At 42.6% G+C, this 16,956-nt stretch overlaps 1 protein-coding gene across 11 annotated transcripts in view; it reads left to right on the top strand.

The window, feature by feature from the left end:
• LOC145344930 (DNA (cytosine-5)-methyltransferase 3A-like) overlaps nt 1-16,956 on the top strand; it is a 505,928-nt gene that overhangs the window by 380,103 nt on the left and 108,869 nt on the right. For 8 of the 11 annotated variants that reach the window (XR_013887006.1, XR_013887007.1, XM_080192264.1 and 5 more), the window contains 3 exons: nt 2,260-2,283; nt 3,555-3,667; nt 11,829-12,012. Coding sequence is in view for 9 of the 11 variants with exons in the window: in XM_080192264.1 (XP_080048390.1) it covers nt 2,260-2,283; nt 3,555-3,667; nt 11,829-12,012 (321 nt within the window). In the remaining 2 variants the exon portion in view is untranslated. The remainder of the gene's footprint in view (nt 1-2,259; nt 2,284-3,554; nt 3,668-11,828; nt 12,013-16,956) is intronic. The other 3 variants (XM_080192271.1, XM_080192267.1, XM_080192266.1) reach the window with 1 other exon arrangement.

Here is a 16,956-nt window from a genome sequence, read left to right as displayed (position 1 = left end):
GGAGGAAATAAAATTTTCTTGTTGTCCAGAAAATGGAGACACTGACTTACGAAAATGTGCATTGCATTTTGCTGAACCGCAAAAAGGCCACGCAGGAATGGTTGGAAGATTCCCCTGAAATGCAGTGTTTTCTACCCTGATTATCACCTCCACTTGGAAGAGGAAACCTGGCCCTGTGCCTCTAGTTATAAAGGCCAAGATCCTCTATGCCTCACTATCTGCTTTCTCTACCTACTCTGCATCTTCAACGATTTATGCAGAAACACCGAGGCTGCCTCTTTTGCTGCACCCCTTTTAGAATTATATATTTGGTTTTATTATACCTTCCCTAGTCCTTCCTATCAAAATATATCACTTGACAATTCTCCATTGTAAATGACATCTGTCACGTGTGAGGTCATTCCAAAAGATCTATCACAATTCTGCACACCGTTTACAATATTTTCAAGTTTCGGATCATCAACAAATTTTCAAAATGTGTCCTACATACCCAGGTCAATGTCATTAATAAAGATCAGCAAAAGCAGTGGTGCTAATACCACCATCTAGGGAACATCACTAAATACTTTCCTCCAATCTAAAAAAGACAAAGATTCACCACCCTTCACTCAGCCAACTTCATATCCATGCTGTCACTGGCTCTTTTATTCAGTGGGCTTCAACTTTGCTGACAAACCTATCATGTGACCGACCCATATGACATGCTGACTAAAATTAGGCGCTGTGCAACAAATGCTTCTTCCATACATGTAAAGGTGGAGATCATAGCAAATTTTGTAACTTTAATCAAGCTGACCTCCAACTCAGGAGCATAAGGATACAAGTGGGAAGAAAATCATGTCGACACAAATAAAGAAAACCACATTTTATTTGAGACGGTAAAGGATAGGAAACCTATTGAAGATGGATACATTCAAGAATATGAAAAAATAAGTCAATGTGAATTATCTACAATACCTTAAAAATCTCACATATCATTTACATTTCCTGTAACACGTCTTCATAATGTTTTCCCTGTTATACTTTGTTGATAACATTTTATTGCAGTTATCCTCTGACTTTTATATGATTAATGCCACATATAATTTGCTGGTTGGGTATAACATACAGAATAATTCACTGGATACAGACACATACTGACACATATGTACACATGTTTGATGCACGTTTGATACATGTAGATTTGCTAAGCTCTAATGCCTTCTATTTTGATGAAGGCATTAACTCAATTAAAATGTACCTCATTGTGGACTCTCAAAGGCAGACATTATCCGGTATCAACATCACAATGGATGTGTGGATCTATCACAATATCTGTAAAGCCCAGAAACAGTTATTTGAACGAAGTAGATGCAATATGTTGAACAGTGATAGAAGGAAATGTAATAATAACATGTGGGATTCTCCCACCTCTCTTAATTGCGCATGGCTAACTCATTTCTGCTTTGCTTAACTATAAGACAGTAGATTTATTTTGTCAGGGTGCAAATCGGCTTTAAAGTCTTGTTGTGCAAGCATATATAAGATAGAGTTCACCTAAAATTTGGATTATGGTGGTTTCCACTAATATACAGTTAAGGAACTTCCACAGATTATAGCATATTTTGGATGGAGAACATGTGGAGGAAAAGCTGTTATGAAGAGAAACAAACCCTTTGAGAACTGTTGAACATATTAGATTTATGTAAATTAAAAATAACAATTATTGAAGTTTTGGTTTATTTGGACTAAGAATATGACCAAAGACCTGATGCGTGCTTTTACACAGCTCCCTTAATAACCTTACACTACTCAACAATGTGTAAAATGTGATGGGCCCTATTTTCAATCGTTTGCATTTTTGTTTGCGCAATAGCTGCTTAGTTTGCAGAGATGCACTGCAGAACATTTGTAAAATTTTATTTTTGAAGATCTTTGGGATGTTTTCAAAATTACACACTGCTGCACCTTGATATATCAAGTTTTAGCTCAGTGTCACATTTTGCGTGATCACGTTTCAATTATGTTATTGGAAAGAAAAATCAAAAATGGCACTTTTTAATCTTGGTGAACCAGGAAAACCTTACGGGAAAATAAAATGAAACCGAAGACAATGGCAGCCCCTGCAAAGATCACTAACATTTGGGAAGATGACCCTGCAGAGTGGGAAGTTATTTCTTGTGTGTTGTTCTGTTTCCCAAGACACATACACATGCCTTGTCATTTGTAAAACAAATTCGCGTTTTTTTTTATTTTAATGTATGTTTCTTGTTTCTGCAGGGCTTACGGCAAGTTAAAACTGGGGTAAGTCATTTTCACGCAAACCTGACAATTTGCGGCAGTTTATGAGATTCGAATATCGCATCCTCAGTGCGATAGTCCTACGGGAATTGCCTCCAAAAACTGCAGAAAAGCTTTGCAGAAGTTTTTTTGTGCAACTTCAATGCGCTCTGCCCCAGACAAAGGGACAGAAAATGAAAACCTTTGCAAGCGCAACTTGCCCAAAACAAACACTCTGCCAATAACATTTCAAAGCAGCAAAAGGTTTGAAAATAGGGCCCGAGATACATATTGTGAAAGCTGCAAGACGCAGCCAGTACTCAAAGGGTTAACGGGGACTATGTTGGGTGGCGGGGGGGAGAGAGGAAGTACTTTAAATGCAAAGTATCTTCCACTTTCCCACCAGTGTGTGCCACACAGTATTGGATTTAAAGCAAGATAAATTAAAAACTAATAACTGGTTGTAAGCATCTTCTGTAGATCTAGAAGACAGTTACTTGCTTGAAACAGATGTGAAATGTAAGGTGAAAGGGTAAATGTGTTCATTTTGTGTATGATTCTTCCCTTCTTCATGTCTATGTTGCATCTGCTTGCGTCAAATCACTGCCTCTGAAACAACCTGAGTAACTTCTCTCCTTATTTTTGATTATCTTTTTGCAGTGGTTTCAAACCTGTCTCTGTGGGACACATACATGTAAAATGCATTCCCTCTATTTTCCACCACCACCATTGCCATATCCCTTAAGAGAATTGTTGTCTACTCTCAGGCCTCTTTTTCTCCTTTCTCTAGGTCATCGCCCAACATTTTCTGACTGAGAGGACGGGTCGGTAACCTGTTTCAGGCCTCTGCCAAAGTCACTCTTTGAGCTGGCTTCTAGGAAGTGCTTGAGAGCATCACAGATTTACTTAACCTCTGATTCTCCCTGCCTGCTGGGAAGTACCTTGTCTCTACTTAACATCTCAGATAACCCAGCAGGTTAGCAGGCCTGATCCCATATTCTAAAACTGCAATGTGGCACATTGGTACCTCTGCGCCACCAGGCCAACCCAACAGAATGCAATTATTTGGTCAGGTATTTAAAAAACTTGTAAATATGGTGTTAAAACTTGATGTGGTGGAAGAAATTATAAATACGTGTGTCAAGTCGTGAAGGTATGCTCCAAGCACTGAATGGTACAGAGAATCCTAGAGTGAGCACGATTGAACATGCTCACATTGAATTTGAGGTGCAGCAGAAGGCTAAAAAAGTATCGTATGGTTATGAAATTCCAAATCATGTTGTGGTTGTTTGCAGAATTGCTTCTTGGAGTGTGCATACCAATACGACGATGACGGTTACCAGTCCTACTGTACCATCTGCTGTGGGGGCAGGGAAGTACTCATGTGCGGAAACAATAATTGTTGCAGGTACGATCAATTTTGATTTTACAAATGGGCAAAGGACAAGAAGAAATGCAACATCAACTTCCTGGATACTTGTTGTGACATAGTTTGACTTTATGTGGCAGCTGTTAGATGCTCCCCTGTTGTATACAGTTTTTGTTAACAAGGCATAGGAAGATTAAGACTGCAATTAAGAAGATCTAGGATTGGTGCACTTTTCAAAGGTTGTGACAAACTTCTTGGGAGCAAGTTATATGTCTCATGATCCAGGAGTCGATAGTCCACAGTTAACAAGTATCCTACTTTGCAGTAAAATCCCACATTGAATTTAGCACCTTCGTTTGTTTTGCATGTGGAAATGTCACTTAAACGCACATTTTTTTTTACATGTAAATCATATGTACAGATGATTAGGCAATAATGAGACACAAAGCAAATTTTGTATATACACAATCTACTTAGAAAAGTCCCCTTAAAAAACTTCCACACTGGAGCAAGTGTTGTGCAGAATAATCTTGCAAATAACACAGTAAGATAAGCTAAGTAACCTGGATGCTGGAATCTGAAAGAAACAGAGAATGCTGGAAAAACTAAGCAAGTCTGGATGCTGATTTTCCACCATTCTGATTTCTTCATGTTCCAGTAATGTCATGAGTATATTTACAATAAGTTTTGTAATGGAGGTTTCATTATGATATACTCAGTTACAGCAAAAGCACAGACACAATCCTTTTAGGGATTTTCTATTTTGAAACTAAGGTTGTCAATGATAAATTGATTATCAAAGTATCAGTATTATTTTTAATGTAAAGCTATCAATTTTCAGAATTAAGATATAATACTCCAGGGACAAGTTGTTCTGAGATCAAGGTGGCAGTGCCAGGGGCCTGGGATCATTTGTGGGGGGATCTGGGAGAACTGAAAAGAGAACAATCCAGGAATATTAGCAATGGACTCAGAAGAGGGCAAAGTCCAGAAGAATTGGGCATTTTGCAGTCGATAGCAAGAAATACCTATATTTATGTTGTGACCTTAACATGATGAAACATACCAATGTGCTTCACAGAAGCACTGTAAAACAACATGTGACACCAATCACATAGGGAGATTTATGGTCAGATGACCAAAAGCTTGGTTAAAGATGTAGGTTTTACAGAGTGTCTTAAAGTAAGAAAGTGAGGCGGAGAGGTGGAGTGATGAAGGAAGCAAATTCCAGAGCTGGGTGCTGAGGCAACTGAAGGCACAGCCAATAATAGTGGAGCAATTGTAACTGGGAAGGCACAAGAGACCTGATTAGGGGAGTGCTGGGGGATTGGAGAACATTGCAGAGATATGTAGGGGCAAGGCCATGGAGGAATGATACTAAAGGAGGTAATAGCGTAGGGTAAAACTATGTGGCAAGAGAACACTAAAGAATGGGATCTGATTATTCTTGGTCTCTTTCAAGCCACCAGACCTCAATCCATGACTGAATCCACAGTCCTGTTTCCATGCACAGGTACATCCTGCCCTTCCATTGATTTGTTCACTTTCAGCTAGTTCCTGCCTTGATGTTACCACTTTATTGCATTTTAGTGTATATTTTCTTCTTCTTTAGGTTAATGCATGGGTGTAAATTGCCAGATATGATTTCCAGAATATACTAGGTTGGAATGCAGTATGGCAAGCAACCTCGATATTACTATGAATTCTGCCTTGCTTGGTTCTCTCATATCTTTCCAATCATAGTCTGAGCATCTCTATCAGTGCCTTCCCTTCAAAACATGTGCTAATGTCTTTGGAGTCCCAAGGATCCAGCCGTGGCCCCTTATTCTTCATTTGTGTTACCGGTTGGTGACATCATCTGTAAGCTTTTGATCTTCAATATACAATTCACCCCGCAGAAGTGCCAGGCAATCTCCAAAAAAGAGAGAATTTGACCATTTCCCCATGATATTCAGTGGCATTACCATTGCTGAATCCCCCACTATCAACATCCTGGGGAGTTACCATTCACCAGAAATTAAACTGGGCCAGCCATATAAAAACTGGGAATCCTGCAAGAGTAACTCGCCCCCCCGAGTCCCAAAGCCTGTGTACCATCTATAAAGCACAAGTCAGGGGTGTGATAGAACACTCTCCACTTGTCTGGATGAGTGCAGCTCCAACAACACTAAAGAAGCTTGACACCATCGAGGACAAAGCAGCCTGCTTTACTGGCACCCCATCCACCAACCTAAACATTTCCTTGTTCCACCACTGAAGCACAGTGACAACAGTGTGTACCTTCTAGAAGATGCACTGCAGCAACTCAGTATGATCTCTATGACCTAGAAGGACAAGAACAACAAAAGCATGGCAACAGCATCACCTCCAAATTCCCTGGAGTTTAGAAAAATGAGAGGAGATCTATTTGAGATGTACAAGATAATAAGGGGGATTCACAAAGTAGATGTTGTGAGGATGTTTCCTCTTGTAGGGCAAACTAGAATAAGAGATCATTGTTTTTGGATAAGGGGTGGTAGATTTAAAATAGAGATGAGGAGAAATTTCTTCCCTCAAAGGGGATTGAGTTGTGGAATTCACTAACTCAGAGTGTGGTGGATGCCTTGAGTATATGCATTGAGTATATTTAAGGAAGAGGTGGACAGATTTTTAATTAGTAAGGGTTTGAAGGGCTGTGCTGAATGGACAGGAAAGTGGAATTGAGGCTGAGATGGCTCAAAGGGTTAAATTGCCTATTTCTGCTCCTAGTTCTTCCACCATTCTGACTTGGAACAATATCACCATTTCTTCTCTATCGCTGGGTAAAAATCTTGGAAATTCTCTTCCTGTCAGCTCTATGAATGTGCCTACACCACATTCACTGCTGCACTTAAAAAAGGCAACTAAACACCACCTTTTCAAGGGCAAGTAGGAATGGGTAACAAAATGCTGGTCTTTCTAGTAATGCCCACATTCTGTGAAAGAATATAAAAAATAACAATGCCACCTAACCAAGCACCTCCATCGTTCCTGTTGCCCGGCAATGCCTCAGTGCTGTCAGGCATCTTGTCCAACTTCGAGTCCCAGATGACCTACAACTTTCTCCAACTAATCATTGGGTAAAGCAAAGCCATCATTTGTCTCCCTCCACAAACTCCCTTGTCACTGACTCTCACCTATTCACTAACTACCAGCCTGGGCTGATCCAGTTCGTTTGCAATCTCAGTGTCTGTTCAACCCAAGCTGTGTCTGCAACTCCACAGGTCTACTGCTAACACCCATACTTTCACCACTTATGTCCCACACCCTGGCATTCCTTCCTCCAGCCCCTCCATCTCCTTGTAATGTCATTACCAAGAATGTAGAATTTCCAGTCCATTTGCTTTTTGCTTTCATACCCTTACCAATAAATCCTACCCATGCTTTTAGAAGTTGCAAGTGTTGGTTTTAAAAGTGTCTGCAGATATTAACTGCAAGGCATCTTTGAATTTTCTTCGCTTGGCAGCCAGCCTGATTGGTATGATGCCAGCCTGTGGTGGGTAAGCACCTGAAGACCAGCGTGTAGATTGGAAGGGAGAGTGAGAGATCATGGAGAGAGGTGGGGTTAGAGTTTATGGGGGTGAAGGAGACATTGCAGGGACACATCAAAGTGCGATGACTGGGGAAGTCAAAGATTTCTGAGGGAGTTCAGTTTTTGGAGGCTGGGGATTGGATTTTCTCTTCAAGTCCACAAAACAGTGTTGTAATTACATAAGAACATAAGAAATAGGAGCAGGAGTAGGCCATCCAGCCCTTCGAGCCTGCCCCACCATTCAATAAGATCATGGCTGATCTGTCGTGGCTCAGTTCCACTTTCCCGCCCTCTCCCCATAACCCTTAATCCCCTTGCCTATCAAAAACCTATCAACCCGTGTCTTAAATATATTTAGCGAGGCAGCCTCCACCACTTCAACGGGCAGAGAATTCCAGAGATTCACCACCCTTTGAGTGAAGAAGTTCCTCCTCAACTCCGTTCTAAACCGCCCCCCCTTTATCTTGAGGCTGTGCCCTCTAGTCCTACTGTCCTTTCTGAGCGGGAAGAGCCTCACCACCTCTATCCTATCCATCCCATTCATCATCTTATACATCTCAATGAGATCTCCCCTCATTCTTCTAAACTCTAACGAGTACAAGCCTAGTTTATTCAGCCTCTTCTCATAGTTCAACCCCCTCAACTGAATTAGATTCAGTTCTTCTTAACTGCAAGTCTTTTAAAGCCTTGGAAAGCCATTGATATGTGTAAAATATACAAAATCTCTTTAAATGCTTTTAGCAACCAACCCACCACCTTAAAGTCACCTACCACTTGTCCCATATCCCTTATGCTTCCAGCCAACTTGTTCCAGTACAGCTGCAGCACCGGCCTTGTGAAGAATTTCTCAGATCTTGTCCACAAGACCCAGGACAAAAGAAAAACAAATTTAACATGGACAATTACTGTCAATCAGTCTACTCTCGATCATCAACAGTGATGGAAGGTGTTGTCAACAGTGCTATCAAACAGTACTTACACAGGAATAACTTGCTCACTGATAGCCAGTTTGTGTGCCAGCAGGGCCACTTAGCTCCTGACTTCATTACAGGCTTGGTCCAAACATGTCCAAAATAACTGCCCTTGATATCAGTTCAGCATTTGACTGAATGCAGTATTAAGAGCCCTTGCAAAATTGAAGTTAATGGGAATCAGGGTGGAAACTCCACTGGCTGGAGTGAAACCTAGCACAAAGGAGGATGGTTGGGGTCATTGGAGGTCAGTCGTCTAAGTCCCAGGATATTGCTGCAGGAGTTACCCAGGGTAGTGTTCAAGGCCTATCCATCTTCAACTGCTTCATAATTGATTGCACAATGTTCAGCATCATTTGCAATGCCTCAGATAGTGAGGTAGTCTGTGTTCATATGCAGTATTACCAGGAAAGTATCCAGGCTTAGGCTGATGAATGGCGAGTAACATTCACATCACACGGCAATCACCATCTCCAACAAAAGAGAATGTAACCATCTCCCCTTGATAGTTTAATGGCAATAAACATCTCTGAAACCCCTACTCAAAATCCAGGCGCTTCCACATTGGAATATAAATATCGTAGCGACAAGAATTGTTCAGAGGCTGGGGATTCTGCAGCAATTAATTCATCTCCTGACTCCCCAAAGCCTGCTCACAATCTACCAAGCACAAGTCAGGAGTTTGATGAAATGCTCTTCGCTTGCTTGGCTGAGTGCACCTCCAACAGCAATTGAGATGCTTGACACCATCCAAGACAAGGCACCCTGCTTAATTGGCATCCCATCGACCACCTTGAATGTGCACTCCCTCCACCACTGACACACAATGGCAATAGTGTGTCCCATCTACAAGATGCAGTGCTGTAAATCAACAAAGCTTCTTCAGCAGCATCTTCCAAACTTTTGACTTCTGCCACTTAGGAGGACAAGCATGTGAACACCACTTTCTGCAAGTTCCCTTACAATCATCACACCATTCTGACCTGGAGTTAAGTCATCACTCTTTCTCTGTCACTGGGTCAAAATCTTGTAAGCTCCTTCTGAACAGTGGTGTGCTTACACATGGACTGCAACAGTTCAAGAAGGCAGCTCACTATCATTTTCTCAAGGGCAATTAGGGAATGACAATAAATTCTGGTCTGCCAGTAATGCGCACATCCGACTAACAAATACATATTTAAAAAAGCAGTTTGAGGTGGGGATTTGAAAGATTTTCAACTTTCGAGTTCTCACCTGACTCAAATCCACACCGTCTCCACAGTCATTAAGTCAAAATCCTATAATTCCCTCCCTAACAGCATTGTGGCTCAACCTACAGCACATGGACTGCAGCAAGTCAAGAAGGCAGCTCACCACCACCTTCTCAAAGGCAACAAGGGGTGAGCAATAAATGCTAGCCAGCCACAACACCCACATCCGAGGAATGAATAAAAAAATATTCTTGGCTTTCAAATTTCCTTTGAAGTATTTGTTGGATGGTTCCAGTTATTCATAGTTTCATTGTAGACCCTGTTTCCTGCATGCTACTACTGCAGGCAGTCATTCACTATATCCTGAACTCCCCATTGAACAACCACATCCTGGAGCATACAATGCTACAATCTCTCATTCTCTCAGTTGCTGCAGTATGTTGCCAATTGCCGCTCAATTAGAGAAATTCTGTACCTTATTTTGGGCAATGAAATCTTTCTTCTGCTACTTCAATTGCTGCCCAAAGGCATGTCCTACCCAAATCGCCATGACTTCCACGTTGGATTGTCCAAGGATGCAGTTCCCAAATCCACCCCAGCCAGAACGGCAATTGAAACCTGTGTTAATGGCACCAATCAGAGCCACTGCTCAATCAACTGAGACATCAGCACCCCTGACCTCACTTCCATCCCATCATCCGTCCCCACCACCTGACTGACCAGGAATCTCTCCCACTCTCACCAGCTGCCATTGGCATGTGCTTGAAGGGTTTACAAGGTGATACTCAGCCTGTTTTGTCACATTCATAATGTCCTTGTCTATCAAGTCCTGGAATGGGAATTGAATCTGAGTGCTGAGAGACAGGGTCACTTTCCAAAGTGTCACAAGACCATTGAAACCTTTACTGGCTGATTAAGAAATTTGGGAGCTCTGTATCTTGCTTTTGCACTCAGGTATGTTTTCTCTCCTGGCCTTGGTTAAATTCCAGATCATTTTCAACTGACTACTTTACAGGTGCTACAGGCCTAGAGATAAAATTCCAATAAAAGTCATAAGTCGTACTGGGGCCCCATCCATACCTTGAAAAATCTGATGGGTTTAGAGCAGGTTGACAGCAGCAGATAGAAACGGAGTTGTGATAAACTTCTGTCAGTCAACCTGTCACAGGAAAACTCCATCCAATGGCTTCAGAAGGTGGCTTTGTTCCATTGTTAAAATAGAACGCAACAAAAACAACAACTTAAATTAATATAGTGCCTTTAACATAATAAAACATTTCAAGGAATGTCAGCAGGGTGTTATACTTCAAAATTAGGCACCGAACAACATAAAACGTCCTTGCGAAAAGAAATTTAAGTTTATTCGTTCGTGTCACAAGTACTTTTACATTAATGCTGCAATGAAGTTACTATGAAAATCCCCTAGTCACCACACTCTGGCATCCCTTCAGGTACACTGAGGGAGAATTTAGCATGGCCAGTGCACCTAATCAGCACATCTTTTGGACCGTGGGAGGAAACCGGAGAACCTGGTTTCAAAGAGATTTTTAAGCATCTTCTTCAAGGCGAAAAAACAGTGGAGAGGTGGAGATGTTAAGGGGGCAGTTGAAGAGCTTGGATCATTGCCAGGTGAAGGCACAACCACCATATGTGGAGTGAATAAAATCAGGGATGATTCAGAGACCAAAATTAAATGGGTGCAGATATTTTGGTGTGTTGCAGGGATTGATGAGACTGTAAAGGCAGTGAGGGACAAGGCTATGGAGGAATTTGAAAATAAGAATGAAAATTTTAAAATCAAGGCATTGCTTGACCATGAGCTCAGTGTGTTTAGGTGTAATGGATGGGCAGGACTTAGGGGGAGTAAGGACTGAGGCAGCAGTTTTGGGTGACTTCAAATTTATGGAGGATGGAATATAGGATGTCAGTCAAAAGTACCTTGCAGTAACCAAGTCTAAAGATAAAATGATCATTTCAGCTGCAGATGAGCTGAAGCAGGGGTGAAGTCAGGCAGTGTTACAGAGGTGGAGACACGTGACCAGAAGCTTATCTCAGCGTCAAATATCACAGCAAAGAGCAAGACAGAGAAAGTTGCTACACGCAGCAATATGCTAATAGCACGAAGTAATTTGTTAACTTTGTTTCTGTGAGAAATATTTGCTATAAGTACATTATTATTTCTGAGAAATCCCTGCTAACATTTGCATCTGCTTATGTACCAATAGGAGAAAACAGAGGCTTTAATTTTTAATGTTTTGTTTCTTTAATGTGAATTACATAGTATTCAATCTCACTGTTGAAAATGGTCAAATATTCAGTTTATTATTTCAGTTATATTGGCCTGTTCTTAAATAACTAAGAATTTTTTTGTGCAAGTATTGGCGCCAAGTTTCTTCTCCCACCAGAGCTGGAGGATGCAGCAGTCTTATCACTGAGTCTTGACCTTGCCACTAAATCCAGTGATGATGCTCCATTTTCTGTACATAAAGGTGTTTCTGTGTGGAATGTGTGGACTTACTGGTTGGACCAGGCGCTGCACAGGCAGCTATTAAAGAAGATCCCTGGAACTGTTACATGTGCAATCATAAAGGAATCTTTGGACTGCTAAGGCGGAGAGAGGATTGGCCAGTTCGGCTCCAACAGTTTTTTGCTAATAATCACGACCAGGAATTTGTGAGTATAATTTTCATGTGCTTTCATTTCAAAGATATGATAAAATGTAATATGATTGAGATGTTCCCAACTGTGGTGATTTTCCTGAGAATGGAGAAGGAGCGTGGAAGGTAGATGAGGAAGTAAAGTCCCTGGTTTTGGTAATTGGACAGCTTGAGTTTGTTTGATAAGAACTTGGCTTCTGATCTCCAGAGATTCTATAAATGGGCAGGAACACAATGTAAACCTGAAATAGTTTCATTTAATGCAAAAAATGTGAAAGTTTGGCCAAAAAAGTACTAAGCAGTCATAAAATTTGTGTCAAAACATATCCCTATGCATGGATCACAGCTCTCCATTTGTCCTGGCCACTTTGAACAAGAAGATCCTCTCATTTCTTAAAGAGCTTGCACAGGCATTGCTCAGGCAGCCATTGCGCAGGCCAGAATGTGCTTCACTTCCCTGGTACCCCCATCTTCATATCCCCCCTTAATTGCCACCATCCTCTCCCCACTCCCAAACCTCAGCCACTAACTGGGTAGCAGACCCATCTGTCAGGTGATTATGACCCCAGTCCCACTAAAATCCCATTTCTCACTCTGGATATGGGGTTCGATTTGTAACCTGGAATTGGAGCCGGACCATTCAGGGATGATGGCCCACACAATGATGGGTGGAGCGAGCCAATAAAATGGAGAAAGAGCAAAGAAATCAGGACTGCATCTGATTTCTCGGCTTTCGCAATCTTACCGGCACATGATTTTCAGCACGGTCAGCCTCTTGCCCATTTCTGATGAGAGGCTGAATAAATTATTCAAATTTATTGAAATGTTTCTCTGCCTGTGTTTTGCGATCCCAGGCTCACTTGCCTTTGCAGCCTCGTCGGGAAAAGTTCTCTCCGGTGACAAAAGCAGTTGCTTCCCTTGAACGGGGAACAGTCGTGTTGCCCTTGCTGGTAGAACAGGAGGCCATTAGGCCCTGCTGAGAGGTTGAGGGAAGAGGGGGGTGTCCCTTGAGCAGTGCCAGCCTGGAAATGCTCACCTGGCCCCTTGCAGTGCCAGTCTGGCACCTTGGCAATGCCCACCAGGCAGTGCTGGGGCATGGCCTGAAGGGGGCAGGACCTGAAGGGGGCAGGGCATGGAGGGAGCTGGCCCTATGAGGGACAGGGCCAGGTCACAGCAGCCCAATTGTGGGGGAGGGGAGAGGTGCTGTGATCAGTGGGGGAGGGAGGGGACCCACTACCGCTCTGCATGCGATTGGTGCGGAGTCCATTGTACGCTCTGCTGGAGACCATACAGGTGAACACAATGTCTGGGCAGAGGGGCAGCAAGGGCTATATTTTCAGACGGTGTGGGCCTCACAATCAGCTGTGGGTCCCCACAATTGGGGGTGGGGAAGCACTGAGTTGAGGCTGGCTCCAACACCAGAGGTCTGACAGATCTCTCTGTCAGGCCTCTGTTGTTGGAATTGCACATGAGTAGCCACAGAGGTCCACACACACGCATTAGTTCCATCTGCTGCCTGATCAGACTGGCTGGTGAGTTAAGCCCCACCTGTTTCCCATAGTAGCTAGAAACAGTCTCGCCCATTTTTTCAAGCACTACGCGCAAAGGAATGGAAGTAAAAGCTCGCTGAAGAAATGGATCTGCAACTGTCCCATTTTCACACTGGCTGGACACTTCGAATTTTTCTCGTAAATTTCCACCCGGTCTGGAAACAAGAGGTATTGGAAATCTGGCACTCTCTCCACTAAAAGCTATTAAGGTTGAAAATTTTGAAACTGAGGTTGATTTTTTTTTTACAATTTACATAACTAAGGTGAATCAATGAAGCTAAGGTACAGATCTGACATGATCTAACTGCGTGCTTGTGGAACAGATGTAGGGGGCTGAATTGCCAACTCGTTCACCTAGCTCCCAAATACAACCTGTCTAGCTTGTCTCTAGACATTCTAAATTTGTAACTTACCCAACCCCTGTGGCGTCAAAATATCCTAGTTTCATTCAACATAAATCATCTTAACTAATTGCACCTGCATTGTGTCACCATACAATTTGACTAATAAATATTTGGTATATTAGTTGGTGTTGAGAGGATCACACTACCCAATCTCTGATACTAACAAGTCGATAATGCACTGGACAAGATTATTGGCCAAGAATTTGGATTCATTTTGTTTGGTGTAGCCATTACCTTTCGAACTCCAAAATGGTGTCCACAGTATGCACACATACATGTGGAGTGAATTGCAGCAGTAGCTTTACTATTGCAGGCATTAGTGTGCTGGGCGGTAGATTAATGCAGGGAACGTCTGCTGCAAGTCTATAGAATGGGAAGAACATGATGTTAATCAGCATGCAATGCTGAGCTGATGACTGCAGTGCCATTTTGAAATATAAGAGTAAAGAGTTCTTAGTATAATTGTATAGGGTCTTGGTGAGTCTACATCTTGGAATATTGTGTTTGGCGTGGTCTCATCTAAAGAAGGATATATTTGCCTTCAAGACACAGCAATGAACACAGAAGAACACAAGAATTGCAAGCAGAAATAGACCATTCAGGCCTCGAGCCTGCTCCACCATTCAATAAGATCATAAATGTTACAATTATTGTCTCAACTCCACTTTCTTCTCTGCCTCCATAATCCTTGTCGATCAAAAATCTATCTAGCTTGGCCTTGAATGTATTCAATGATCTATTCTTTGAGGAAGATAACTCCACCGACTAATGACCCTGTGAGAGAAAACAATTCTTATCTCAGTCTTAAATGGGAGACCCCCTATTTTTTAAATTTTGTCTTCTTGTTCTAAACTTATCCACAAAGGGAAATGTCCTTTCAGCAACCGTACTGGCAAGTCCCTCTTAGTCTTCTAAACTCCAGTGGATATAGGTTCAACCTGCACAAACTTTCCTCATAAGCTAAATCCTTCATCCCAGGAATCAGTTGAGTGAACCTCCTCTGAACAGCTTCTAATGCAGTTATAACCTTGGTTAAGTAAGGAGACCAAAGCCGTACACAATGCTCCAGATGCAGTCTAAATAAGGCCCTTTCCAGCTGAAGCAACTTCCTTGTTTTTATCTCAAAAGCCCTTGCAATAAATGCCAACATTCCACTTGTCTTCCAGATCATTTGCTGCACCTGCATACCAACTTTTATGATTCATGTACCAGGGCACCCAGCTCCCTCAGTGCAGTAGAATTCTGCAGTCTCATTCCATTCAAATCATGAATATTCTTGCTGCCAAAGTGGACTAATTCACATTTTCCCACAATATAGTCAATGTGTTTTGCCCACTCATTTATCCTATCTTAATCCCATTGTGGACACTTTGGGGCGATTCTCCCAAAAAATTTCTAAGTGCTGAATTTGTGGGAAAAATGGCGTGATTTACACCACGATTGTTTTTTCAGTGGGAGTTCAGACTCAAATCTCCCACACTCTGTGCAATGCAGAGTTCACAATTGTGATTATCATTAAAAGCTTGGGGATGGGGTGCGTATTCATGCCAGAGTTCAACAATTCCAGGCCTCTGCATATTCCTGGAATATGCGGAGGCCTGCACCTTCACCCCCCTCCCCCCAGCATTGGCCTGATTGCAGCCACATGACCATTCCTGGGCCAACCCCAACTCTGCTCCTGTCTCGGAGCATCCTGATCTCCAACTTCCCCCAGTGATGCTACTCCTTCCACCTGGCAGACCCTACCTGCCACGGGAGATAGACCACTCTGACTGACATCACCCCCCACCCCGGCTACCCTGATCGCTGGCCTCCTTCCAGCCCTGACTGATCCTATCTGCAGAGGAGCAGTGGGACCTGCCCGATGCCCAGTGAGCAGTGCCAAGGTGCCCCTGAGATGGGCACTTTGCCCCTTGGGCAGCACCAGAGGGCACAGGCTGGCACTGCCAGAGAGCCCATACCCAGGAGGGCACCACTCCCCACTCTCCAGCCCCCTCAGGGACCCAATTGCCCCCCCCCCACCACTCCAGCTGGGTCTCCTGCTAATTCCCTGAAAGTGGGAAGGTACTCCAAACCCCACCAGAGTAAAATTATACTGGTGGGGTGGGAGACGCTCTCGGGCCAGGAGAATTCAGTCCTGAGCCCGATAATCACATTTAAATCACACTAAAATCAAATTAAAATAACTTACCTGGTCTTCCCGCCAGTTTCCTGCATGGTCCTGACCGTGTCGGATTTCCATCACTGGGAGCTGTATGCCCATCGGGACACATGCATGAATCCCATGAATCAGCAGAAGCACAAATCTCCCAGCTCAACCTGCCAAAAAATTAGCGGATTGGAATGATAGAATTGCCCCCTTTATGTCCTCGACAACTTATTTTCTTACCTATCCTTGTGTCATCAGCAAATAAGGCTACCATATATTTGATCCCTTCAGCAAAGTCAGTGGTATAGATTGTCAATAGTTAAGGCCCCAGAACTGATCCTTATGGCACTCCACTGTAACAGTTTGCTAACCTGAAAATGAAGGTTTTTCCACAAGGAGAGATTAAGTAGACATATTTCCTAGAGTTTAGAAAATGAGAGGCTAGCTCCATGAAATATATAAAATTGTTGAAGGTGAGACAGGGTAGATTACTGAGACTAGCTTTAAATTCCAGATTCTATTAACTGAATTCAAATTCCACCAGATGCCATGGTGAGAATTAAGTCCATGTCCCCAGAGCATTAGCCTGGTCTATGTATTACTAATCCAGCAATATAACTGCTGTGCAACCATCTCCCCTCATAATGGAAAATAATGGATGACCATAAGTATAAATAAGTTGGTAATGAAAGGGGTCAGCTGATGAAATGACTAACAATACAAAGGGAACATATACATCAAACCAGATAGTAATAAAAGGTACAAATAGATGGCAGTAAAAACAGAAGATCGATGATCATGAGTGGAAGACAAATGCAGCAAAGGAGAAGGAATGGTAAAGGAAGGGTCAGGACTTT

Source organism: Carcharhinus amblyrhynchos, chromosome 7 (assembly GCF_965287045.1).
Source record: "Carcharhinus amblyrhynchos chromosome 7, sCarAmb.v2.hapA, whole genome shotgun sequence".
Taxonomy (NCBI): domain Eukaryota; kingdom Metazoa; phylum Chordata; class Chondrichthyes; order Carcharhiniformes; family Carcharhinidae; genus Carcharhinus; species Carcharhinus amblyrhynchos.
Note: the sequence above shows the minus strand (reverse complement) of the source record. Positions and strands in the feature narration are given on the sequence as shown.